This window comes from Lissotriton vulgaris, chromosome 8 (assembly GCF_964263255.1).
Source record: "Lissotriton vulgaris chromosome 8, aLisVul1.2, whole genome shotgun sequence".
NCBI classification, from domain to species: domain Eukaryota; kingdom Metazoa; phylum Chordata; class Amphibia; order Caudata; family Salamandridae; genus Lissotriton; species Lissotriton vulgaris.
Window position 1 is genome coordinate 1,332,246,578 of NC_141696.1, and position 25,992 is coordinate 1,332,272,569.

Here is a 25,992-nt window from a genome sequence, read left to right on the forward strand (position 1 = left end):
ATTGTCATTTGCAATGTCAATACCAAATGCCTTTTATTTATGTTTTACAAAAGAAAAACAATGTCATTTACAATAGCTCAAAAGTATGTCACTGCGAGACCTGTTGCATTGTAAATGCTTGTTATTTTTGATACGTAGGCATTTCTGGTTCTATTCGAACGATAAACATAACAATGTTAAATCTTTTTAGCGGATCATCCTGAAACATTTGCTCCATCGGAAGTCACACTTTCATTTCTCAAAAGGAAGCCCGTGCAATGGGCGGTTATCAATAGTTGTGTATGATTCTTACGGGCGTGAACAAATCAGAGAAGCGGCCATGTAAGAATCAGGCAAAACATTTCAGAGTAGTTATTACCTTCGCATGCAAATGTGCCCGTACTAAGCAGGCAACTTTCCTAAAAAAAAAAGCCATGTTCGCCTGATCCTAATATGGCCACCGCTGATCATACGCACTTGCTGTCAGAGCAGTGCTGCCGTCTGTGCCCGTTAGGGCCTTCGCGTGGCGCTGCCACGTGACCAGTGACAGCTCTGGGCTGTTCGCGGAACAGGAGGGAGAGACGCTTCCTGAGTTCAGAGTCAGACACATCTGCGCGTTCGGATTAGCTCTACGGGAAACATGAGGTTGCGCGATCACCCCTGGGGGCTATGGCTGCTGTGTGCACTTTTGTCTTCAGCCTGCACTTTCTGCACCGCAACAGGGAATGAGACTGTCGGTGAGTGTCAGCCGCCCGGGAAGCTGTAAGACACCCCTTGCCACTCGTGATCATGTGCCCTTAGTTTGTGTGACATCGTTATTGTTTTGTGAGCGACCCTGGCACAGGCCACCCCCTTTGACACTTTTGACAGCGTGTGCATGCCTGTGACTGACCCTGAGCGCCATATGGAACTTTAGCTTTGTGTTTCTGTTAGGGTTACTACTAAAATGCTAGATCATGATGGTGCTACCTGTCACCACAGAGTACATATTAACACATTGCTCTTTAATTTGATAAATATTGTTTTCAAGTATCTTGGTTGCATTATAGTGACCCAAAGACTAAACTCCCGGAGTGCATTACAGTATTCAGAAATGGAACATGCAGCCGGGAGCCCCTTGTGAAGTGAAGTATCTGGGACCACAGGAGCCCGTCCGACCACGTGTGCCAGTTACCCCATCCAGCGTGCCCATGTAAAGGGCTGCCTCCAGGCTTTTGGGTCAGTGAGGGCTAGGAAAAAGCGTGCGTGGATCTTGAAGCTGCAGGAGCAAGAAAAATCCAAGGCAGTTTTCTAGTGCCGTTTTCGATACTAATAAATCTGTCCAATTTTGAGTATCCTTGAACAGCAAAATGCACGTGCCTGTGGTAGCTTTAATTTTAATGTGCACCCTGTTTCCTCAGAATTCAGGTCTCCATTTCCACAGTGGTACGTGAACATGGGAAAAAGTTACTCGCAAGGGTCAGAGTGTATCCAGGGAGAAAGCCTGGCAGAGATGAAACTCGTAATATAGCATATTGCAGCCTCTGACTGGTGCTCCTATTCTAGGGAGCGGGCGGTTCCCTGACGGAGCCTGCGGTCCTAGTGTGCTCCGACTGCCTGAGTCGTAATCTGGTGGTCATACTGCAGGTGCAGCGTTAGCTGTATCTGCCACCACCGCGCCATTGTATTTGTATTTTGTATTTGTAGGGGAATTTGTAGAGCGCAGCGTTCGCTCCGGAAGGAGCATCTTGGCGCTAAGAATCCTTGATGACCGGTCTGAGGACAGAGAGGGGTTAGATGGCTGCTTTAGTGAGGTCATCGGGGAGGCTGAAGATCCAAGTCTTCAGAAACTTTCTAAAAGGTTTTTCTTGCGTTTGTTGCCTGAGGTGTTTGGGCAGATTGTTCCATGCTTTGGTGGCCAGGTAGCTTAAGGTTTTACCTCCTTTCGTCTTCAGATTATACTTTGCAGGAAGGATGAGGTTGTCCTGGGATGAACGAAGAGATCGCCTGGGGGTATAGTGGGGAAAACGTCTGTGCAGGTATTTTGGACCGGATTCATTGAAAGCTCTGAAGGCGACGATGTATTCCCTTGAGTTTTGGGGTTCTTTGCGATCTCTTTGAGCATCATAATGTCTTCCAGTGAAATTGGTGGACGCCTGCTTCTGGGAAGATTGTCAGCTGTATTGAACTTTCTCCATTTATAACTCTTTCTCTCTGTTTGCAATTTATCCCAGACAGATGAGCAACATGACTCTTTTTCTGAGACTGTCATAGAAATCTTTTGACCTGGGTGTTATGTTTCACAACAAACCTGAATGTTGCAGACCAAACTGAAATAATGTCTGCCTATGTCTACAGTAGCTCATCCTAAGGCTAAAGTAGTCATGTTCCTTTGTTTTACAGCTTCTGATTGTAATTACTTTCTTAGCTGACGTGGAAGCAGTACGGATGCAGTTTCTTTTTCACACAGGCATTAGCAAAGCCAAAAGGCTTGATGCATGCATTTGAATGCTTCAAAAACAATAAAAACATTACTAAACCAGTTTAAAACAATTAAAAAAGCATTGCTTTTTATACACAATGCATTGATTAGAGAAGGTATTAAATGTGCTATTTACTTATTATTCTTTTCTGCTGTAAAATGGTCTCTAATGCTTTCCACTGGAGGAGAAAGGGCACACCCAAACAGTCAACAGAAAAATGGTAATCGACCTGCAGGCTCAGGCCAGTTGTAATTGTCATCTGTTCAGCCAATGACTTAAGGCTCATGTGCAGAAAAGGCCCATTGCTTAAGTCGGCTGACCAAAAGACCCTAAAGTAATAATACAGTACAGTATGTTGTCATGAATGGCATAAGCGCCATTATTCGTCAAACCTAACAAGTCTCCAATCAGTCTGTTCGATACTGTTAACTAAAATCTAAGCATTATAATTTGAATCGGTGTATATTGTTAGTGGCACCGTGAAGAGAAGAGCTACAACAGTCTTTCCCTTGTTCAGACAGAATGCATTTTTGGCAATACAAAGGATTTTTTTTCCTAAAATTCTACAATCCCAAATACATATATAAATATTGATCCCTTCTTTTTACAGGACGCAATCAGTATTTTGCTATCCGTCTTCAGTAAACTTTTCCCTGTTTGAAAAAAACACCCTTTTCAAGATAAACATTTAATATAAAAAATGCACACAGAGTAACATGCAATATGCTATTTATTACTATTGTTGGGTGTAGCTTGAGCCATGACTCAAAAGCAGCGAAGCATCTAGATGGTCATGATAGCCATCCCTCCTGATAGCAAAAGTCTATTCTTTACACCCTCTTTGGCAGCAGTCTGACTGTAGTCTGACCACCATGGCAGCCAAACCGCATCTCGAATCTTCACTTAACCTCACCCAAAGCAAACTAATCCCTCATCACTCACTTGCAGCACCATAGGACATTCACCCCCTTAATTATAGAGGCGCATCTCCTGCTGCTGCCTTGTTAAATAGTTTTGAATCACACAGTCTGTCTAACTGTTATTTCAAATTTTTACCATTGAAGTTCACTTTTTAATAATTAATTGTGGCAGAGTATTGCTATTATATTACCCAAAGATAGTGATAGTATATTCCAATACGACTGAAACTGTCATGCCACCAAATTACACCAAGATATTAACTGTAATTCTAACCTGGTAGGTTGTATCTTTTCTTAGTTGGGTAACGTCAATAAATGTTTCAACCATTGGTTCTCCAGATACACCTACAAGGTGTTACGATCTAGATTTACTATTTCTGCTCCATGCATTGCTTGTGCAAGAAACTTAGCCTTATATGAATTTAAAAGAGGAGGCTTGTGCATCCCACCATACTCTTTATTAAATTAACGTATTTCCTGCTGTTAAAGTCTTACTTTCCGTTGTTTTAGGTCTGTTCATCGTTTTTCTTAAAGAGTATCCCAAAATATTTATATTCTAATACTTCATCAATTTTAATTTTCTCTTTATTATGTACCTTGTGAATTTACTATCTGTACGACCAAAAAGCAAGGTGTTTTTTATCGTAATTTATAGTTAAAAATATTGTATACAATTCTTGTGAAACGGTTTAGTTTTCATTGCAACCAATCTGGATACTACACATTATAACCGGGTTGTCCACATACAATAGGCACAGGACATGAGTCCCTCCGATTCTCTGTGGACATGAGTTTATTTGTACTGGCACATTTGAGAGATATGCTAAGAATAAAGAAAATAAAGTTACTGCCAATATGCACCCTTGGCGCAGCCTATATATATTGGAATTTTATGAGATGGGCTACCCTCGTAATCAATTTTCATTCTGGTCCAGTTTTGGAAATACATTTTTTGCAAAATTGCAAGTAAACGATAGGGATTGCCAAATAAGTAAATCTTTCCATAATAAATCTCGATTTACCAAACTGAAAGAGGCTCGATAATCGGGAGAGCAACAAGAAGTTATCTTGCTATTACCCAGGGACTGAAGTGGTGATAAATGGCTGAAGACCAACTCTAAAGCACCCCTGTTCTGAAGGGATTTTGTTCTTTTCATCAGTCCATTGTATTTTTGCTTGAAGAATTATTTTTGCAAAAACTTGGGCCTCTACATTTTTGAGGTTGATCCGAAGGTAATTTTTGGTAGCATAAGATTATCCAGTTATTTTCAAGTCCTCTGTTAAGGCACTTAATGACAAGTTAGAGAGGAAATATACCCCAAAACAGCAGTTGCTGAAGTTATTACGGGAGAGATTATTATGGGAGACCACACTAGGTGCAGAGGTTTATGCAGTTGAAACACTAGCAATCTTATTCTTTGACCAGCCCTGTACATATCTATTCTTTTCCAGACCTTTGCTATGTGGGCAATAAAAACCGCCAGAAATCCTTTTGTGGTTAAAGAGCTTTCATGATTAAGATTTAAGTGGTCAGTTATCTGTTGCTCATCCAAATGAACAAAATTATTCTGATTAGGTCAACACAATGATGTATTTGCAAGCGTTTTGGGTTAGGCTTTCTCAATTGTGAAATGTTGTCCCACCATCCCTGCGCCCATAACAAGCATCCTTGCTGTGCATGCTGCTTTAGAACATGGCTATTTTAGGGTGTTATGCAAAACTTTGCTGCCCATGCTCTGCCTCTTAAGATCTAATGCTTTGAAGCCATGATTCTTGAACACAATACACTTGCAATGCTCAGTAGCAGCAATGCTCATTTAAAGTATAGCAGAATTACTCAGAATTTCTGGGACTTTCATATTAAAAGAATTTTTTTTAGCTCCTTCTACAAGCATATACACATGATTGCAACTTACAAAATGGCCAAATGCTACTAAAGTGTGGAGAGACATTGCTTGTGGAAGAGCAGTGCCACAGCTAAAATTGGTGGCAGGACCTCAAACAGCTACCTGAAATTATGAAGGTGGGAGAATGCCGGGAGGCCTCATCCACGACACATCACAGGACTTGATTCCGCTCCCTCTGAGAAGCCTGTGAGTATTGACTAAGCAGGAACTAGGAGCGATACTTTTAACCACTTCATCTGTACGTACAAGAAGCTTCAGTATACAGCTAGGATATATGGAATTACCTCCATCTCTTTTATTGAAGCATGTCGTAATTGTGTCAGTCTCGCCTCGAAATACCACAACTTACACACCAATTTCCCCACATTAAAGTAACAAACTTATACACTGTCACTTAATCCTGACATCACTACAACATTCTTGACCGAATGCTAACTCTAACAATTATAATAATGTGAACCCTTTTTATAATCGCAGCCTTAAAATAAATTCTAAGTTAAATAAGAAATACCTAGCCTTACCACAACCCTAATCCTAATTACATTTTCTTTTTATAAGTATTTATATTATGTATATGACAGTTATATGGATGTTGCTTTAGAATGACTACCCCCTATATTAAATTGAATCCAATCAAATTAAGCAAAAAAGTTAATATATCCTACCTAATATTAACTGTAACGTTTAATTATATTAAAACTGGTTGTTTAAAAAAAAGCGTTATCCTAACTATTACAGGTAACCCTTACTCTCAGTTACATTCTTTAAAATATACATCTTATTCTCATGCAATCTATAATCCAGTGTAGTGGTGTGGCTCACTGGTTAGAGGCGGCAGACCCGAGCCCGGGACCAGGGTTCAATTCCCGACACGGCAGGGTCGTGGACCAGGGTCAGCGGACTTGATAATTCCCATCTCGGTGCCTACTCTAACCAGGGATCACACTCGGCAACTCTGGGCATTAGCTTGCCTCATCTCCACACGGCCCCCCACGTACGCCGGGGATGCCTGGTTTCACCTTGGAGATACCCAGTAGGGACCATCTCACAGGGAAAGCCAGGACGGGTTCCCCAGCGGTCTACTGCGCAGAGATACTCCTTTGGGAGTCGATTCTAGCGCATTACAAACCCACAATTAATTAATTAATGAATTAATCCCAAATATAGTTACTTTTTCTATACATAGCACGCAAAAAGGGTGCTGTTAGTGAGGATACTGTCCTATTCATTTTTCTGGTTGCGTTTGATGTGGTGAAATATCACGAGTATGTGTAAAATTATAGTGGACTGATGTTCTGTTTGTATATTGACTATTAAAGCACAGTTTTGAGACCTCAAACAGACAGTGTGATCTGAATCAAGTGTGTCCTTTGTCTATTTGTTAACCATAAACAAGTATGACCTCGATAGAACATTACACCCATTTACAATTACTTGTATTATCTTATTTTCGATTTATAATTTTCCATTTTGAGTACATTATATGCCACTGATTAAGGTGTTCTACTATTGCTTTTTTCTTTAAACATTGATTGGCTCCGAATTCTGTTAATTTCAAAACATTTTGAATAGAATGTAATTTGCCTATTATATGTCTAAAATGTTACCTGCTGGTTTGCATAGTAGCTTTCAATTGCTACATCGATTAAACAGCATGCAATGTAAATAAAATACTCGAGCTGCTACCTCCTTCATATATTGTTGAGTAAAAATAAATGCAGCGTATTATAATCATAGATTTCCTCTGAGCGCTGACAATTAACAAACCATTGAAGAGAGTTGTTCTGGTTAAAATCCAGTATGTGAACTCCCATAGAGCCAGGGCTTTAATCTTGGAATGGTGTTTTCACAGAGAAAATACATTCTGTGATACCAAGGGAAGCCAGCATTGGCATGGCCAATAGCTCACTAGTTGCCTGTCAAAGGGGGCTCCATTGGCTTTGCCAATGCTTGTCAGTATTCCCTTACTACAATCCCTGAACAGTCACAGGAATCGTCCTCCTCGATCGAAACGTTTGATTAAATGGGAGCTATTAAATAGCCTGCTTCCAAATGTCAGTTAAAAAAAAAAAACAGATGACAATGCAAACGTTTGCTAGCCCCACAGCCAGTAAGTAAGAAATTCATTTTTTTGGCCAAAGAAATTTCTTACTTTGAAAAGTGCAAAAAATAGTCATTATCATTATTTACATCAAATAATGTTTATTATTCACACATTCGCCCCTCGTGCATGTTTTTTCTGGGAAGTGAAGTAAAGTAGGCAATGTCTCTGCAACACCTTCACTCGTTCTTCCTTTTAACCCAAAGATTGTTGTATTTTGAGGCTTGAATTTATGTTTTTACCATTGCAAATATGAGTTTAAAAATGCCAGCACCTACAATATTTTTGCCTAAAACCCCGGACTGACTAAAATGGGCAAACATGAGAGATGCAGGCGTGTGTCGTCTGTTCCTATATGTGCGTTCTTCTATGTTGTGTGTCTGTATGCACCTTTCACTGAATTATTCGTTCAGTTCTTTCAGTTTATTTCCCTCACTGGGGTACATTGCATGTGTTGTTAGTGTGCACGGGTAAATAAACATGTAATGAGAATAGAAAACAAATTGTATGCATTTATTCTGTGGATAATATGAAAAAAGCTACAAGGACAACAGTTGAGTTGATCTGGGTGCTTAATTCTTGCTAGTCCGCATCGAGTTTTGCTTTTATGCTTGGACAGCAAACACTTTTTTCGCCCAATTTGTTGGCGCGAAGGCCTAAGGCTTTTTCAAGCCATTGAGGTAGTGTCAGTACTTGTAGTAGGCGGTCGGTCCAATGTAGGAGGAATATGGAGTTGGTAGGAAAAAGCGTCAAAGCTGAGAGGTTTTTGTATACGTTTGATTGTGGTCTTGTTAGCTTTTTTTATCCCGACCGAGGTCATATATGTTGTTGTCCTTATGGTCTAAAAGTCCGCTGTTCCCCTTGGGGGTTCACGCACAGTTGTCAGTGTGCATTGGGGTGTGCACAAGTGCATGTTTCTTTATTATCTGTGAGCATAGCTTCCTGCATAAGTGAATGACGCCTGCTTTGTTCTCTGCACCTGTGTACGGTTTACCTATATCTTTGACATATACAGTGCATTACCTACTGCCTTTGGTTCTGCTTAGGGCACAAGCTGGGGTGAACCGGAGGAGCGACAGAATCCCCTTTCGGTTTAAAGGGATAACACCCCCAGTCCTGCCAAGTGTCACGCATCAGACGTGACACTAACGCATTTCAGTGTGGTGATCCGCATCACCGCACTGAAATGCATTGTCACTCATAATGTACATGGGAGCTGTGACCGAAAGCGCGCTGTAAACGGTGAGTTGCAGGTGGTGGCACGCATCACTGCTTGCAGGGCCTGCTCTCCTGTAGGCTTGGGATCCCTCCTCGCAACGCTGGCTCAGGCTCCGAGAGTGGCAGCCAGTGCCGCCACAATGTATCTTTGTTTTATTTCTGCGGGGCGCGCAGCTGGGCTCTGCGTCACTAGACAGCCTGAGTGGCGCCATAGCCCGGCCCAGCGTTTATTGTAGCGCGTCACAGGAGAACGTCACGTCACGTCCTACTTCCTGCCAGAAAGTGCAGCCATGAGTTATTCAATGTTGCAAGGCCTCCCTATGCTACGGACTGTCCCTTTCCAGTTGAAAGTGTGTTTGGTTATTTCAACCCCTGCGGGCAGCCCTCTGACAAACCTGAGGAGGCCTAGAGTCGCCGGAGCGGTGGGAGCAGTGTGGACCTGTGCGACGTCACTCGTGGTGGAGAGCTGGAACAAGCCGTAAGAGTTTTCATGTGCTTTGGGATGCGAGGATTGGGAGCAATGAGGGCTGCGACTGTCGCTTCCAAAACTGCAACTACCAAGAGAGCCGTTACCGTGTACTCGATGGATTCTGGTGAACCGACCATCTGGAAAAAAGCCCCCATGCCACCCCAACCAACCTTAAATCTCCTCATGGTGCCTGTCCTCCTTTGAACATTATCAATGCGTCGAGCATGTCCGCCCATATCACCGAAGAGTTTACTCATTGGAGAACGATTGTGTTCATCTGGCTTTTACCCCCAACTCACTTTTTTTATTATTATTTTTAAATAAACAAATGTATCCTGTAAAAAAAAAAAAGACTGTCCCATCTGCCTAGTGTTACTAACTTGTTCGTGGGCGATAGGGGGACATCATGGTCCTGCTCGGCCCCGCAGCACGCTGCTGTAAGCACCAACTGAGCTGCCCTGCCCAGCTGGGCAGCCCGCGATGTGGGGGAGGAGTTCAATAATCTTTATTTCGTTGCAATTGCATCATAAAAGATATACAAAATACATAAAATTCATGGCCACATTATTATCGACAATATACAAAGAAATACAATCAGAAAAAGTGCTGGTGCATGACCAAATAGATACCATAACCCTACACAACTAAATCATGGGTCGGGACTTGAAACACACATCAATAAATATTGTTAAAAAAATTGTTAAAATATTTACAGGATTAAAAATGCATTAAATTGAATTATTGCTGCCAGTTAGCAATTCTCGCTACATATACACTTAAAATGGCAGGGACAATTTTTGTCTAATACATTTTACAGCCAAGAGAAATCTGCTGATGCCAAACACAATAACTTGACTAGTGTCCGTAATTAATATTCTACCAACTTCCTTATGCGAAGTTGATCCGATATTACGGCACAATGGCACTATCCATTTCCTTCTTACTTCCGCATAGCTTGAACAGAAAAATAGAATATGAAGAATGTCTTCTCTTACATTATTCGTACATAAAGTGCATTTATCATTATTGGTTTTGTCCCATTTTGCCTCGGTTTCCCGTGTTCTTAGTATGCCATACCTATATTTTAAGTACAGGGTTTTCGCCAATGGTGGCTGAATCTCGTCAAGGAACATTTCAAACTGTGCCACATTTTTTGCCAATAAAAATTTCTCAGTTATGGGGCCATGTGCTCCAACATATACTGCATCATGGCTCGCAAGGGCCCAAAAAGAAAGTTTGACTATTTTCTTTGAGGACACCGTCAAAGATTCTGGCTGGCTCCAAAAATGGGATAAACCCAGTCTTGTTAGCCAGGATTTAACATGTTTGAACCAAGGATTCTTACTGCCAGTGTCTAATTTCAAAACTTCAACCAATCCATTTTTATATTCTATTAACTCAGGGGTTATCCACAACCTGACCCATAACAATAGTGGTCTTAATATTGCATGTAGATCAGTCCGTCGTATATTCATATCGAGGAGTAGGGGTAATAGTGGTGTGTTATTAGGAACTTTTAATAATCCCCTTATAAACTTATTCTCCAAGATTTCAAAGGTCTTTCTACACGCTGGTCCCCAGAGTTCTGCCCCGTACAAAACTGATGACGGTACCTTATATCTAAAGAGCTCTAGTGCTGGGGTAACTGCCCTATTTGCACATTTATTATGTCTTTTTATTATCGGAAGACAATTTTGCTTGAACACAATTTTTGATTTTTCTAATTGGGGTTTCCAGTTTAAATATGAGTCTAATAATACCCCCAAATAAGTAAAACTTTGTTCATAATCAAGCTTTTCTCCATTCAGCGTTAGATTTTTCTTAAAACTTTTATTAGTCTTTTTTACATTAATTTCTAACCCCTTTGTAATACAATACTGCTGGAACCTGTCTAATAAAATCTGTAAGCCCCGTGGAGTTTGTGAAATGAGAATCGTGTCATCCGCGAAGAGGAGGGACGGTACTCGTTCCCCCCCCAGGCGAGGTGAGTCATTATCACAGTTCTCCATATAGTCTGCAATATCATTAACAAAAAGGGAGAAAAGTGTAGGTGCCAGCACGCACCCTTGGCGCACTCCTCTCTTAATAGGGATTGCATCAGTGAGTTCGCCATTTGGGCCCCATCTTACCCTAGCATAGTTATTCTGGTGTAACCCTATCACTAGTTTCAGTAGTTCACCTGGAAACCCCTGCTTTTTCAGTGATTTCCACAGTAAATCACGAGGGATAAGGTCAAATGCTGCTCGTAGATCTACAAAGGCAACATATAAATTGCCTCTGCGGATGATGACATATTTCCAATATAGGCAGCAGAGCCTTAATACCTGGTCGATGGTCCCTGTCTTTTCCCTGAACCCTGCCTGATACTTGGATAAAACCGAGTTTTCCTCCAGCCACATGTTTACGCGGTTTAGAATATGCCTGGCATAAATTTTCTGTGTAATATCTAAAAGACTAATGGGGCGATAGTTCGCTGGCTCACCCCTATCCCCCTTTTTAAAAATAGTGATGATTTCTGCCCCGTCCCATGTATCAGGGATTTGGTCACCAGCTGCGATAGCATTAAACAAATGGTTTAAGTAAGGCGCCCAGATCTCTGTATTATGCTTATAAAGGTCGCCAGGGATCTTATCCAGACCAGGGGCCTTGCCTTGCTTTACAGAGGCAATTGCTATTTCAGTCTCTTGTATGTCAAAGATAACCAAAGGGTTGTCATTATCCTCTACCTGGGTTAATATTTGTTGTGAGGTTTCAGGGAGCTTTTCCTCTGTGATTTGGGCTGCATATAATGATGTAAAGTGATCAACCCATATAGCTTCATTTAAGAAAACCTCCCTTGAACCTTTATCTGGCTTATTCCCTTTAGCTACTAACTCCCAGAACTGCCTATGGTCTTTTGTTTTTGCAGCTAATAACATACTGGACCATAGATCCTCATCCCAAGATGATTTAGCTGCGGCTATTGTTTTATTGTAGATTTTCCCTTTTACTTTAAGTTCTCCAGAACCTTTACTTTTTACCGCATTGATCAAGTCGGTTTTGGCAGCTCGGCATTCCCTGTTAAACCAGGGTTTGCCTACAGGTTTTGTTTTCACCAACCCGACCCCCTTCCTAGGTTTTTTAGTAATGAGAACTAACAGTTTTTTACAAAAGGTTTTGTGTAATGCAATGAATTCCCCAGATTTACATTCATACACGTTATAAGATTCAAATGTATTCACAAATGTGGAATAAATGTTAGCCAACAAATCTTCTCTTTCGAGAATGTACGCCCATTTAACAGCCCTTCGGTTATTACTTAATACGACATTATCGCGAGTTAGTGGGGTCACTGGGCTATGAATGCCCTCAGTAACACCAAGTTCATTCAACATGCTAGACAAAAAACTCATTTCTAGCGGAAAATGATCGCTCTCAAAGCGTTCTCTAACCTTTAAATCATTTGTATATGGCCACAGATTAAAAGAAGCACAAACATAATCTATCTTGCTCCTACAATTTCCCCTATTAAAGGTAAATGCTTTCGGGGAGTCTGATGGCATGCGCCCATTGCATGCCCTTAAACCATGACCTGTGAGCAGCCTTGTGGTCTGGAGGGCTAATGTGGTCCCAGGAACAGTTCCATTATTCAATACTGGTATCCCATTGCCGGGCCGAAGACGGCTGAAATGCCAGAAACCGGTCCCCGGTAGCTTGTTTCCTTTCTGGTGAAGAATTGGCTTGGTAGTTTAGTCTGCCCTGTTCCCATGATGCACTGGGCCAGGGACAGACTGATTTGCATATAGCCAGGTTCTGAGCTGGGATGGGGCAGTGAGATAAATAACGGTGATGGATCAAGCCCTGATCTTTGGACTGGGTAAGAGTGGTCTGCTCAATTCAGACACTCTGTTCATCACCACCCCCTTTTCTGAATCGATTTTGGCCACTATAGGTGTGGCAGGGTATACTCAGACATGAGTCCCTTTCTCACTGCTCCATCAGGATTCAAGCAAGCCGGGCCGAAGACGGCTGAAATGCCAGAAACCGGTCCACGGTAGCTTGTTTCCTTTCTGGTGGAGAATTGGCTTGGTAGTTTAGTCTGCCCTGTTCCCATGATGCACTGGGCCAGGGACAGACTGATTTGCATATAGCCAGGTTCTGAGCTGGGATGGGGCAGTGAGATAAATAACGGTGATGGATCAAGCCCTGATCTTTGGACTGGGTAAGAGTGGTCTGCTCAATTCAGACACTCTGTTCATCACCACCCCCTTTTCTGAATCGATTTTGGCCACTATAGGTGTGGCAGGGTATACTCAGACATGAGTCCCTTTCTCACTGCTCCATCAGGATTCAAGCAAGCCGGGCCGAAGACGGCTGAAATGCCAGAAACCGGTCCCCGGTAGCTTGTTTCCTTTCTGGTGAAGAATTGGCTTGGTAGTTTAGTCTGCCCTGTTCCCATGATGCACTGGGCCAGGGACAGACTGATTTGCATATAGCCAGGTTCTGAGCTGGGATGGGGCAGTGAGATAAATAACGGTGATGGATCAAGCCCTGATCTTTGGACTGGGTAAGAGTGGTCTGCTCAATTCAGACACTCTGTTCATCACCACCCCCTTTTCTGAATGGTATCCCATTGACAGCATCTTCATCCTCGTACAATTTAACCAACCCCACAATCGGCTCAAAGTTGCAATTCAAGTCACCACATAAAATGATACTTTCATCTTGGTCAAAGGTATCCATAAATATTTCCAATTTCTCAATACATGGTGATTCCCTATTGACGGGACATGGTCTATTGTACACATTTATAAGGTTTATTACCCTCTTGTCTCTTGTAGTTAGTTTCAGTCCAAGTATATCTGAGGAATCGGAATTTAACATTTTTACCCCCACATCCATAGTTATACTGATCCATATTACCAACCCTCCTGAGGCTCGCCCTCTTACTGAAGGGACGGCCGCCACTTGGTAGGTTCTATATCCTATTCTATGGACCTGATCCGTGGCCCAGGTTTCCTGTAGCACACAGATATCAAATGTGTTCATGTAACTATTCCAGTCAGGGTCACACATTTTTGTACCAATTCCAGCGATATTCCATGAAACTAATGTTATCAATGGGGGTCCCTCTTTTGAACAGTGGGTACTAGGTTTAATAATGGAAAGTGGATTTTCATCAACCATAGTACAGGTATTTACATGCCTATCCACTAATGACTCACTATTTCCACTATCTCCGATTCACAAGGCCTCAAAGTTATTTCATGCCCATTTCCCACCATGTTATCACTGTTACAGACTTTTTCGCAGCCAATCTCCCGATGATTAAATGGTATGTTCACCCCCCCACTCTCCTTAAAGGATGCTACACTGAGTTTGGGGATTACATAGTTTGATAAAGATACCTCAGGAGTGATGGACAATGGAGTTGTCTGTAGTCAATCAACTGACTCAAGACAGTCAAATCGATTATGGGAGAGAAAATTACGGGGATGGTGGATTTGACCTAACCAACCTCCTCCTTGATACCTCTTGCCACGGTGTCTTACCATAGTCCACCCATCGGTCCTGGAATGAAAGTGACCGGGCGGGTAAAAGTATGTTAGTTTGAGTGGTTGTATGGTGGTGGCTGGGTCTGGGTTAGGATACTTACAGTTACAGATGTAGTTAACTATTCTTGGATTGTCAAAATTAATAACTATGCTGTCCCCTTCTATGTCTTTCGCCAAATAGCCCACCCAGGGTACTCGCCTGATACTTAGAATGTTGCCTCTCAGACCAGGGGGTAATGGCCTATTGGTATTTAGCCACTGAGTCACCCTTTTCCAGAGGTAAGTTGTGCTTTCTAGCTCGTCTTTGCCTAGCTCTGGAACTCCAGTTAGGATTGCCACAAATGGACTGACCTCCGGGGGAAGATTAAGTACATCCTTTGCTTGATCTTTTGTTAGTCTGTTTCCATTTACCACCCCCTTACAACCTATGGTTGTGCTTGGTGTACTTTGTTTTTGTGATTTGTTATTGGATACATCTATAGGTGTCTTGGGGTCCCCCACATTTATTTTGGGTGCTGCTATTTCATTTGGCATTACTATTACATCAGGGGTTTCTACAGACATAGCTTTTGACAATGTTATTTGCGGGTTAGTACTCGGCTTACTCTGTGGGTTGTCTATTATCTCCTTTATGTCCCTTTCTATACGTTTTAAGAAGGTCTCTATTTTACTCAATCTTTCCTCTAGTGGGCGGAGTATGTGCTGTAGTGCTTCAAGTATGAAAGTAGAAGCAGGGTCCCCCCCTTCTACGCCCATCCCTGGTTTGTCCTTATTTTTACCAACAGCTGTTATGTCCAAGCTAATATTAGGGGACGCAGGCTGCTTAGGACCCTTCTTTCTCTTGCCACCAATGTTAGTAGTGGGTCCTTGTTTATTCTTTGGAATTGCCCCTGGATTCACCCCTTTCTGCTGCCTAGTGTTATATACTTTAGTTTGTTCAGCAGGTACCGGTGCGGGACGAGCGTTAGGTAAATTATTAGGTGAATGTAAAATAGAATCTGAGACATTGAGAGAACTACTTTCTGAGGCATTCAATATATCATTATTGGTATTTATATCCACAATCTTCATATTACTTAGCAAACCATTAGTCTCTCCCACTATTTCAATTCTGTCATTTGGAGTAGGTGTTTGAGCATGTGCCATGGGCCCAAGAGAGGATCTTCTTGCAATGGCCAGTTCCTGCGATACCCTCCTTTCCATGATGTTTATGCTTTTATCCACCACACAGTTCATTCTTTTAATGAATTGATCCATAGCTCCCGTAAAAGCAACAGTATCGCTCTTCCCTTTACTTTCCTTTGGAGGCATTGTGCCTATAGTAGTGGAGTTCGTATGAGCCAGAAAACAAGGTTGAAACTAATTAAATTAAGAAGGTACTCACGAAATAAAGTGAACCGAAGTTTAGGGGGGTGGCCCGCCCGACCACTGCTGTCCACGGAGGGCCACAGAGGGCCCGCCCTTTGCCCGGGCTTAGCCCGGCACCGCCCGCGTCCGCGACGCGGAGGAAGCTCCTGTCCTTTATGCGCCTCCGGGCGCGCTGACCGGCGGAAGTGGGCGGGGCAGTCACAGGAGCCTGGGAGCTGTAGTCTCCCCCCTCTGCGGCCGCGCGGTGGTGCTTGCGGCGTCAGGGGAGACCAACAGCGTCAGGGACCCAGGAGTATCCAGTAGTTCAGGTAAGTGCCAGCAAGGTGAAGTGTCCGCTCCGTTTGGCGTTGCCCCAGTCCTGCCAAGTATCACGCATCAGACGTGACACTAACGCATTTCAGTGTGGTGATCCGCATCACCGCACTGAAATGCATTGTCACTCATAATGTACATGGGAGCTGTGACCGAAAGCGCGCTGTAAACTGTGAGTTGCAGGTGGTGGCGCGCATCACTGCTTGCAGGGCCTGCTCTCCTGTAGGCTTGGGATCCCTCCTCGCAACGCTGGCTCAGGCTCCAGGCTCCGAGAGTGGCAGCCAGTGCCGCCACAATGTATCTTTGTTTTATTTCTGCGGGGCGTGCAGCTGGGCTCTGCGTCACTAGACAGCCTGAGTGGCGCCATAGCCCGGCCCAGCGTTTATTGTAGCGCGTCACAGGAGGACGTCACGTCACGTCCTACTTCCTGCCGGGAAAGTGCAGCCAGGAGTTATTCAATGTTGCAAGGCCTCCCTATGCTACGGACTGTCCCTTTCCAGTTGAAAGTGTGTTTGGTTATTTCAACCCTGCGGGCAGCCCTCTGACAAACCTGAGGAGGCCTAGAGTCACCCGAGCGGTGGGAGCAGTGTGGACCTGTGCGACGTCACTCGTGGTGGAGAGCTGGAACAAGCCGTAAGAGTTTTCATGTGCTTTGGGATGCGAGGATTGGGAGCAATGAGGGCTGCGACTGTCGCTTCCAAAACTGCAACTACCAAGAGAGCCGTTACCGTGTACTCGATGGATTCTGGTGAACCGACCATCTGGAAAAAAGCCCCCATGCCACCCCAACCAACCTTAAATCTCCTCATGGTGCCTGTCCTCCTTTGAACATTATCAACGCGTCGAGCATGTCTGCCTATATCACCGTAGAGTTTACTCATTGGAGAATGATTGTGTTCATCTGGCTTTTACCCCCAACTCACTTTTTTTATTATTATTTTTAAATAAACAAATGTATCCTGTAAAGAAAAAAAGACTGTCCCATCTGCCTAGTGTTACTAACTTGTTCGTGGGCGATAGGGGGACATCATGGTCCTGCTCGGCCCCGCAGCACGCTGCTGTAAGCACCAACTGAGCTGCCCTGCCCAGCCGGGCAGCCCGCGATGTGGGGGAGGAATGTTCAGGAGCTAAATGGACATGCCGTCCGCCAGCAGCTGAGAGCTCAGGCCGGCCAACACGAGGCAACATGATGCAGTTAAGAGGGTGAGATGCTGTGGGGCTGTCGTCACCCGGTGCAGAGTCACGGCGCTGCCTTAGCCTGGGAAGAGAAGAGTGCGAAGACGAACTGTCAACTGTAAGTGAACTCACCATAACAGTCACTTACACTATCAAAATAATGTTATTTTTGTGTGCAACGTATTTATTTAAATACTGTTTTAGCAAGTGCCGGTCCCTTCATTATGGCTTCCAAGAGGCCGAATAACTTAGGACAGGCACAGCATCAGTCGTGCGCCGCGGCTCCCCAGGACAGGCACCAGCAGCATTCAGTGGTGCACAGCCAGGAGTGGGGAGCGACGTAGGGCCTAATTGCAGGGGTTATTCCCAACCAGGTGCAAAGAGGGGTTCTGGCTCGGGGATGATCATTGCAGGCATATTTAATTTTGGAGCTTCCGTGGGAGAGAAGAAGAGCAGGTCTACGAGTCTAGCCAGGGGTTAGTGCAAGGTGGCAAGCCAAGTTCACAAAGAGCCCCGTAATCTGTGTCGGACGATGAGCTTTGGATTTATTACTGCTAGTTCGTGTCTCCTAAAATGTCTTTTTTAAATAATACAACCTCATAGGTAGGCTATGTGTATGAATGAATGAATGAATGAATGAATGAATATTTATTGTTGGTTAATAAAAACCATTACATAAAACCAGCAATACAAAAGTCATCACATTACGAAAGAAAAGGTTAAAATCAAGGACATTTCAAAAATCAAGTTGTATAGTTATTCCAAAAATGCAAAGAAGCCGGAAAAAAAAAGGTTCATGGGCCGGCTGAGGGCTCTGTGGTCTGGCCAGTGGCAGTCATCAGCATTGCCCGTGCTTTAAAGATAAACTTCCCAAAGGCAGCCATATGCATTACTCTGGATAGGGTGTAGAGATGAAAAATCCCATCCTTTGCAGAGCATGACCCAGAATGTCTGAGTAATGGCCTAAGATAGAGACTGCGGGGCAACCGCAAGGCGGGGCAACAGGAAAGAAGATGTGCCAATGACTCCCGTTTATAGCTGCAGAGCCTGCATGCCTGTGCACCTGGGCTCGCCTTGCCACTTGGATAAACTTCTTTTAGGGGCAATGGGTGTAGTCTGTAGGCCAGTATCTTGTAAAAGGCTGCACTTCCCACTGCCTGCGTGAGATGCTGTTTGGGGGAGTTCAGGATGTGCGGAAAACACAGGGTCTCATGCAGGTCTTTTCTTCGCCACAGGGACTCCAGATCCAGTTCCCGTGACCGCGCGCGCACTTGTTTTTTAATCGCGTTGTTGATTGTGGAGTATGTGACATATTCAGGATTCCAGGAGTCCATGGCAAGGTTAAGATGGGCCTTAGCCACTTCAAGGGAGGCCGACCAAGGGTTCCCTGGCTCCCTGAAAATACATTTCAGGACTGCCTTCAGAGTGTTCTCTTGTGCCGCCGTCGTTAAAAAGTAGTATTTACTTAAGGCGGCCAGCTCTTCCAGATTTTGCTGGTTGAGGGAAAACTCCAAGCGAACAAGAGTGTTTCTGGTGCATCTTGGGAGGTGGAAAAGTTTCTTATATGCCCTGCAGTTAATTTTTTCCAGTTCGTGGCTCAGTTTACCCGGGAATGCCTGAAGGGCGTAGTTGAGTGCCGGCATGAGCTTGGCTTTAAGCACTCTGTTAATGGCCGTAGTCGACTGGCTGTGAAGGGAGGCTTGCAGCTTACAGATGGCATAGGTGATGGATTTGCCTTTAGTCTTGATAGACTTAAGATGGGCACTTGGGAGCCCCGACTCCTGAAAACAAATGCCCAGGTAAGTGTAGCGCTGTGTGCTTTCCAGCAAAAGATCCCCTAGCCTCCATTTCAAAGATTTTTTCTTCGAGTGATGCCCAAATATAATTCCTTTGATTTAGATCGATTGGCTACAAGCCTATTTTTATCGTTTTATGCGGCCAGTGCCGTCAACGCCTTTTGCAGCCCCATTCTCGTATGATCCAAAAGCACCAGGTCATCAGCATATTGCATGAAGTATATTTTGTGTAGGCTATGTCAGTCAGCCTTTTCTCCTGAGGCGTGTTCTAACCCCCTCCCAATCATGCCTCATTGTACTGTAATGTTATGTGCTCAGAATAGCCATGCTACTTACTAGTGGCGCCGTACTGTAATCAGCAAATTGATTTTTATTAAATTGCTCAATTTTGAAAAAAATTACTCTTTGCCGCCGAATTGTGACCCCTACTTGTGTGTGTGTGCCCTTCCATTTCTGGTGCTTTCTGGCAATTTTAACATCTTCTTAGAGTTTATTGTTGCTCTAATGGGTGTCATTTCCTAATATTTATTTGTTTTCATGGTTTCCATTGCTTGATTTTGTTCTGGAGAAAGTGTCACTCATAGTTGTTGGAATGTCACTGATAATTACACTGACATTATAAAAATGTCACACATAGCAACCTGAAACCTTGGCAGCTATGCACACCCTCCACCCGTTTAGCAGTCAGTGACTCAGGGAACATAGGCCCGAGTCGTAGCTTTACCGGTGACCTGTCTCCAAGGCTGTTGACAAGTGAATTCACTCTATACGCTGCTGCAATACACTAGGGTTGTTTTAACTCCTCTTAATCTCCATAGAAGAACACAGCAGGGGATTGTCCCTTGATCTCAGAGGGAACTTCCCACAATGCACATGTTAGTTGGCAAGGAGTTGCAAATGTCTCTTGTGGGTTTTACGAGACGCTTTTGTGTAACGACTAATTAAAAGCACCATCAGGACTCAATTGCATTTGTGTCAAAACCGTTACCTCTTAAAGTCAAATGCATGCAGCCCGTTTCGTTAATTCAATGAACACATATCTACTATCGTTTCTATCAAGTCAGTTTCATGCAACGTTTCGATAGTATAAAAATATCTGACTGATTGCTAAGCTCAGTTGTCCCTTTATATCTAACTTTCATGCAGTCAGGTAGACACGAGTACCCTAAAGAGGTGTATTTTACTGTATACTCTCTGCTGCAAAAGTGTACTAGCTCAGTTAAAAGCATAACATGATCACAAACTTCATGTACGATGTCGCTTTTTATTTTCTCACAAATAATTAGTGTCCTGATAGGTCACCCCCAACCAGAGTTTGAAATATTGAAGATCCTAGGTGAAGAGTGTGTATTTCTTAGTTTCATCATTCCCTCATTGCATGGCAGTACGTGTAATGTTTGTATACGTATATCATATACGTTAAAAACTGAATAATAGTTTTGGCTTAAACGTGCAAAAACACTTAACAGTATTTAGCATGGGGGGGAGGGTGGCTTGAGTTATGGCATGCGTTGTTAACCGTTACTGGCAAATTTGAATTTCTCACTATGGTTTCTGTAATGAATTTTTGAGGTTTCATTTTTTTTTCAACTTTATTACCATCATCAGCCGCACAGTGCCTAATATGTAAAAATGGAAGTGCCAGGAACCTTCTCGGAAGGCCACTGCAGCCTGCACCATGCAGTGCCCCTGCCTGTGCTGCCAATGACAGTACCAATATAACACCTAACCATCACACTCCTCCTATCAGTGTGACAATTCAGACAATTTCAGGCCACACCAAGCTATAATAATGTTGTGAGAGGCTGGTATTATTCATTTTCAGTGCCATTTCCCTTAATAAGCACGGCTGTTGTTCTCATCTCAGACAGCGCCACCATATGGTGGACTGTCACAGGAGCCGGTGCTGACAATTAAGTGCTGGTGCCGAGCACCGTAAACCACCGGCTCAAATTAAGCATTGCTGCTACATATGGCCTTTGTAAGGTTTCCCGTAGGGCCTGGCCATATGATAGGATTAGCGATTTTCGGACTTGCAGTTTTAAATAGCGGAGATATACAAAAGTATCACTTGTCAATGCTTTTAAACATGCATATCTTAAAAACGACTGAAAAGATGTATGCCAATCTAATGAAAGCACACTTTCTGTTTTAGCTGTAGGTGCAAGAATAAAGCAGCTAAAATGAGAAAAAAACACTTTTGGACTACCTTTTTTTAAAACAGTTTTTCCCTGCACTGATCTTCACAAAAATAGGCATGCCGAACTTTAGCTGACTATGCCAATCTATTGCCAGTTTTAGTGGAAATCTGTCGATGGGGTAAAACTGATAGGGGAATCAAAAAATTGCCTTTTCAGAGGAAAGTGTTTGTTCGACCTGGTCCCCTCTGCATGGTCACCTCCATTTTTTTTTTTTTTTGCATTTACCCTCCACTTCTTGCTGATTTCAGTTTTTCTGGCTTTAGGGCTCTGTGTACTTTACCACTGTTAACTAGTGCTATAGTGCTTGTGCTTTCTCCTAAAACATGATAGAATTGGCCTACACAATCTACGTATAAGTTCCCAGTAAAGTGGTACTACATGTGCTCATGGCCTCTAAATTAAATGCTACTGGTGGGCATGCAGCACTTATTGTGCCACTCATTAAAGTAGCCCTTCCAAACATGTCTCCGGTCTGCCATGGACGCCTATGTGTGCAGTTTTAAACTGCCATTTCGGCATGGCAAAATAAGCTTTTTTGGCAGGCCTAAACTTTCTATTTAATACATATGTCACCACTAGGGTGGTCTCTGGACAGGCGAGAGGGCAGGAAGCAGTGAATTTAAAAAGCTGGACATGTATGTTTAAATTTTCCATGTCCTGGTAGAGAAAAATGCTAAAAATTCGTTTTTGAATACTGCAAGGCCCACATCTCCCTTAGACTAACATTGGAGTTACCGTATTACATTTTATAAGCTATAATTTCCAAATGGAAGCAGGTTCACAGTTCGTTTGGTGTCCTTGGAAAGTAATGGAAAATCCTAACTATGGTGAAGTTGGATATTTAATTACAGTTTTGAAAATGCCACTTTTAGAACACAAAGTTAAAAAACAACAATAGGGGGTTGGTCCAGCAGCAGATAGCCATTTTCAAATCCAACTGAAGCTGGAGTCAAGGTCTTGTTCCCTCGTTTTTCAACGAAAAGTCAAAGGTCTATATTCTTCTAAACATTTCTTAATGAAGGAATGAAACCCAGTCACCATGTAGGACTGCATTTCGCTCCCACTCAGTACCATATCTAGATAGAAAACACGGACATGAGCGAAAGAGGCTCCTCCTCTTACATCATCTTTGAACATCAAAGAAATCATCCAGCCCTGGTCCTAAGGAGAACCTATAATATATATATGGTTCGAAACGCATGGACCATTAATTTGGGGTTTTCATCTTCAAACTACACGATTTGGAGGTTGACTAAGGACCTTCTATGAAAAGCAATTATTTGTCTTCCATTTTCCATATTTGTTGATTTTGGAACCCATTATTGACATCAAGAGCGTTAAAAGGGGCCGCTCTGGTTTATAACTTTGGACTGGTTGAATACTGATTGGTGCTATTTTTGTTTTGTGTCATCTTGCTTATTGATGTGTGATTTATTTTGGGATATGGAAAATCTGTATAGGTTTGCGATTCTTTTTGTTATCACTCTCTGTTCTTAAATATTGAGCAATGTTATGTCAGGCTGATAAAATGTTATAATTGATTTAAAGGTCATGTTTATTAAATAGAATGATCTTGTGTGAAAAGTAAAAAAAAACAGAAAGAAACACAACCACCATCTGTTTTAATTTTTTGACTTTTAAAAAACTGGAATTAACCTGCATTAGTGCCTGTACCTGAGTCACATGACTGGGGGTAACTGACAGTAGAGCTTTGTGTATTCCTTCTAGACAAACCCACATAGTAGGAAGCTTAGGTGTGCCTGGAAGGGCCCTCACTGAGGATGAGAGGGCCCCACTAACACGTGAATAGGCTGTGCCCTGGCTCCACACAAAAGGCTGCATACCCCGGGTAGTTAGTCTGGAGCTAATACAGAGGAGGCATGATGCTGTAAGGCCTCCTGCACACTGCTCCCACGGGAACTCCTGCAACTCATACAGGAGGCTCTTCAGAGTGCCCCCTAAAATGCAATAGGGTCTGCGTCTCGCAGCTCCTCCTGTAGATGGGTCATTTCACTCCTTGCAACAGCCCTCCTCGAGCCGGCCACAGCTGCCCTGCCGTGACGTTAGCGGGGCACCTCCGGAGCGCTAGTCAGAATCGTCTCTTTTTCCGGACTGCTGCCCTTCCTCCGAACAGCTCCGATCTGCCCTTGCTGTTTGCAGGCAGCTTCTGGGGTGCAGGGTCTCCTCACAAACCCCTCTGCGAACACTTCACAGACCCTACAGCAGACCCTGCTTAGAGCTTCCAGAGCTGCACGCTCCTCGTCCAGCCCTCCTCAATCACTCTCCTCTTTCGTTAAGTTGGCCATGGCAGTAGCTCAGCCTCCGCCGGTATGTCTCCTGTTTGCCAGTAAATGGCAAGCCCACCATGGGACGACCATGCCAACGTACAGGCGTCAATGCATCTCGTAAGCGCATTTTCTGCTCTGGGTTACGGACCAGGTCAAACCTCTTCCCCAAATTAATAAACTCAAAGCAAATTTTCCATATCCGCATCAGAAGTTGACACATAAGCACTTCCGAGTCAGACCCACTCGCTTTTCCACGAGCCAAAAGATGACACAGAAAGAAGTTTGACTTGCTGGTGTTTTTCCTTAGATCAGCAACATGCTAAAATGTAATTATTGTACAAGTGGCATGTTCAGACATGTCTGCATACTGCTTGTGATTTGTATACATGGCTACCATGGAGGATGGGTTAGAGCGGGAGAAGGCATGAACAACGGGAGGGGGGGAGGATGGAAAACACGGACAACGGGAGGGGTTGGGAACAAAGGGATCGGGGAAAACAAAACAAAAATAGTACACGTACTTTGTAACAGCAAAGTAAAGGGGCCAGTAGCCATGGGAGAATACAAATGACGTCATGGCCGTACTAAGACTGGACTAACAAGCCTATTATGGAATCACACGCCAGCATTTACGAAGGACGGTAAACAACCATTACTTGTGGCTGTTAGTGCGCATACCATTACTATGCAAGCGGTACAACGCATGCGTTGTAACAACGTGTAGCCATTAAAAACGCATGTGTTGTACGTATCGCACTAACTGCTGTGAAGTAATTTCCTTCCTTTGTTTCCACTATTATCACGTGACGTCCCAGGCTGGGGGAGTGGTGACAAGGAGCACCAGATTAAGGATTGTGAGAGCGGGATCAGCCGTCATGGAGGGAGTGTTCAACACATACGAGGAGGCCGTCAGGAGAGGTAGTGTATTGTAGTGTATTTGTGTTTACAGTAGTGTAGGGGGTCGTGAAGGGTAGTGTTTTGTGTAGTGTAGGATAGTGTAGGGACTGGACTGGGGGTAGGGGCAGTGTCGTGCTGGGGGTACAGATTTATGGTTTAGGGTAGTGTGGAGTTTGTGTAGTGCAGGGTAGTGTTTTAGGGTAGTGCCGGGATGTCGTGTGGGGTATTGTTTGGGAGTAGGGACAGGACTGGGGCTAGGGGTAGTGTTGTGATGGAGGTAGTGCTTTAGGGTAGTGTTGTGGGGTTAGTGTAGTTTAGTGTTTAAGGGTTAAGCATAGTTTTGGGGGGGTTGTGCAGGGTAGTGTTTGGCAGTGGGCACAGGATTGGGGCTAGGGCCAGTGTCGTGCAGAGGGTAGAGTTTTAGGGTTTAGGGTATTGTTGTGACCACCCTGTCCTGCACAAGAGCGGTCGCTCCCCTCGCCTCCTCCTCACCTGATACTATTGGTATTGTAGCGCTTGACTCTGCATCTGTGATTTGTACCGCTAGCGCGCACTTCTGGGCATTATTTTTGGCTGTGCATTATTATCACCATTGTATTGCTTGCTAAATATCATAGCGCTTGACTGTACCCCGGCGCCTCCAAACGCTATCATCAGCCTTTCACTCGCGCACTTCTGGGCATCATTCTGTTTGTGAAACACTGTATGTGCTTTATGTAATATATACTTGCTGTTTGCGCATCGACTGCTTGCTTGTCGAACTGCATTACAAAGTGCATCTGGGAGTGTTTTCCGACCTCGATTGCTGCCTATTATCATAGCGCTTTGACTCTGCGCTTCATCCGCTAACCACTGCTGCAGTATCTTTAACTTTATTTCTCCCCCATAACGCCCCATTGCTACCACTGCCTGTGCCCCAATCTCGCCCTGGTAGGGGGTTTTAATTATTGGTTCAATGACCCTAGGGAAAGTCCACAGTCGCAGGAACTCACTGAGCTCCTCACTAACCTGAACTTCAACCAACAAGTTCAAGCACCAACCCACAGTAAGGGTCACATTTTGGACCAAGTCTGGACCAACTCCCTCTCAGTGACATCCCCGGACATCTCTCCGTGCCTATGGTCTGATCACTTCCTGCTCAAATTTAGTCTAGCCCATCCTTTTAAAAAGACCACCGCTATAGCAACGGGCGGACGCGCCAGAAAATGGAACTCTTTAGTCAAACCTGACTTTATACAAACCTTGGCTGCCTCCATCCCCCTCCACCACCCTGATATTAACGTAGCTGAAAGCAATCTTGCTCACTGGCTGCAAGAAGCCAGCGATGTGCATGCCCCGTACAAAACAATTAAACTTGCCCGTAG

General features: G+C 43.8%; 1 protein-coding gene across 1 annotated transcript in view; it reads left to right on the forward strand.

Moving 5' to 3' along the window:
* The first annotated feature begins 409 nt into the window (after positions 1-409).
* TMEM123 (transmembrane protein 123) overlaps positions 410-25,992 on the forward strand; it is a 280,075-nt gene continuing 254,492 nt past the window's right edge. The window contains exon 1 of the mRNA XM_086935275.1: positions 410-716. Within this exon, the coding sequence (XP_086791401.1) occupies positions 620-716 (97 nt within the window). The 5' untranslated portion in view covers positions 410-619. The remainder of the gene's footprint in view (positions 717-25,992) is intronic.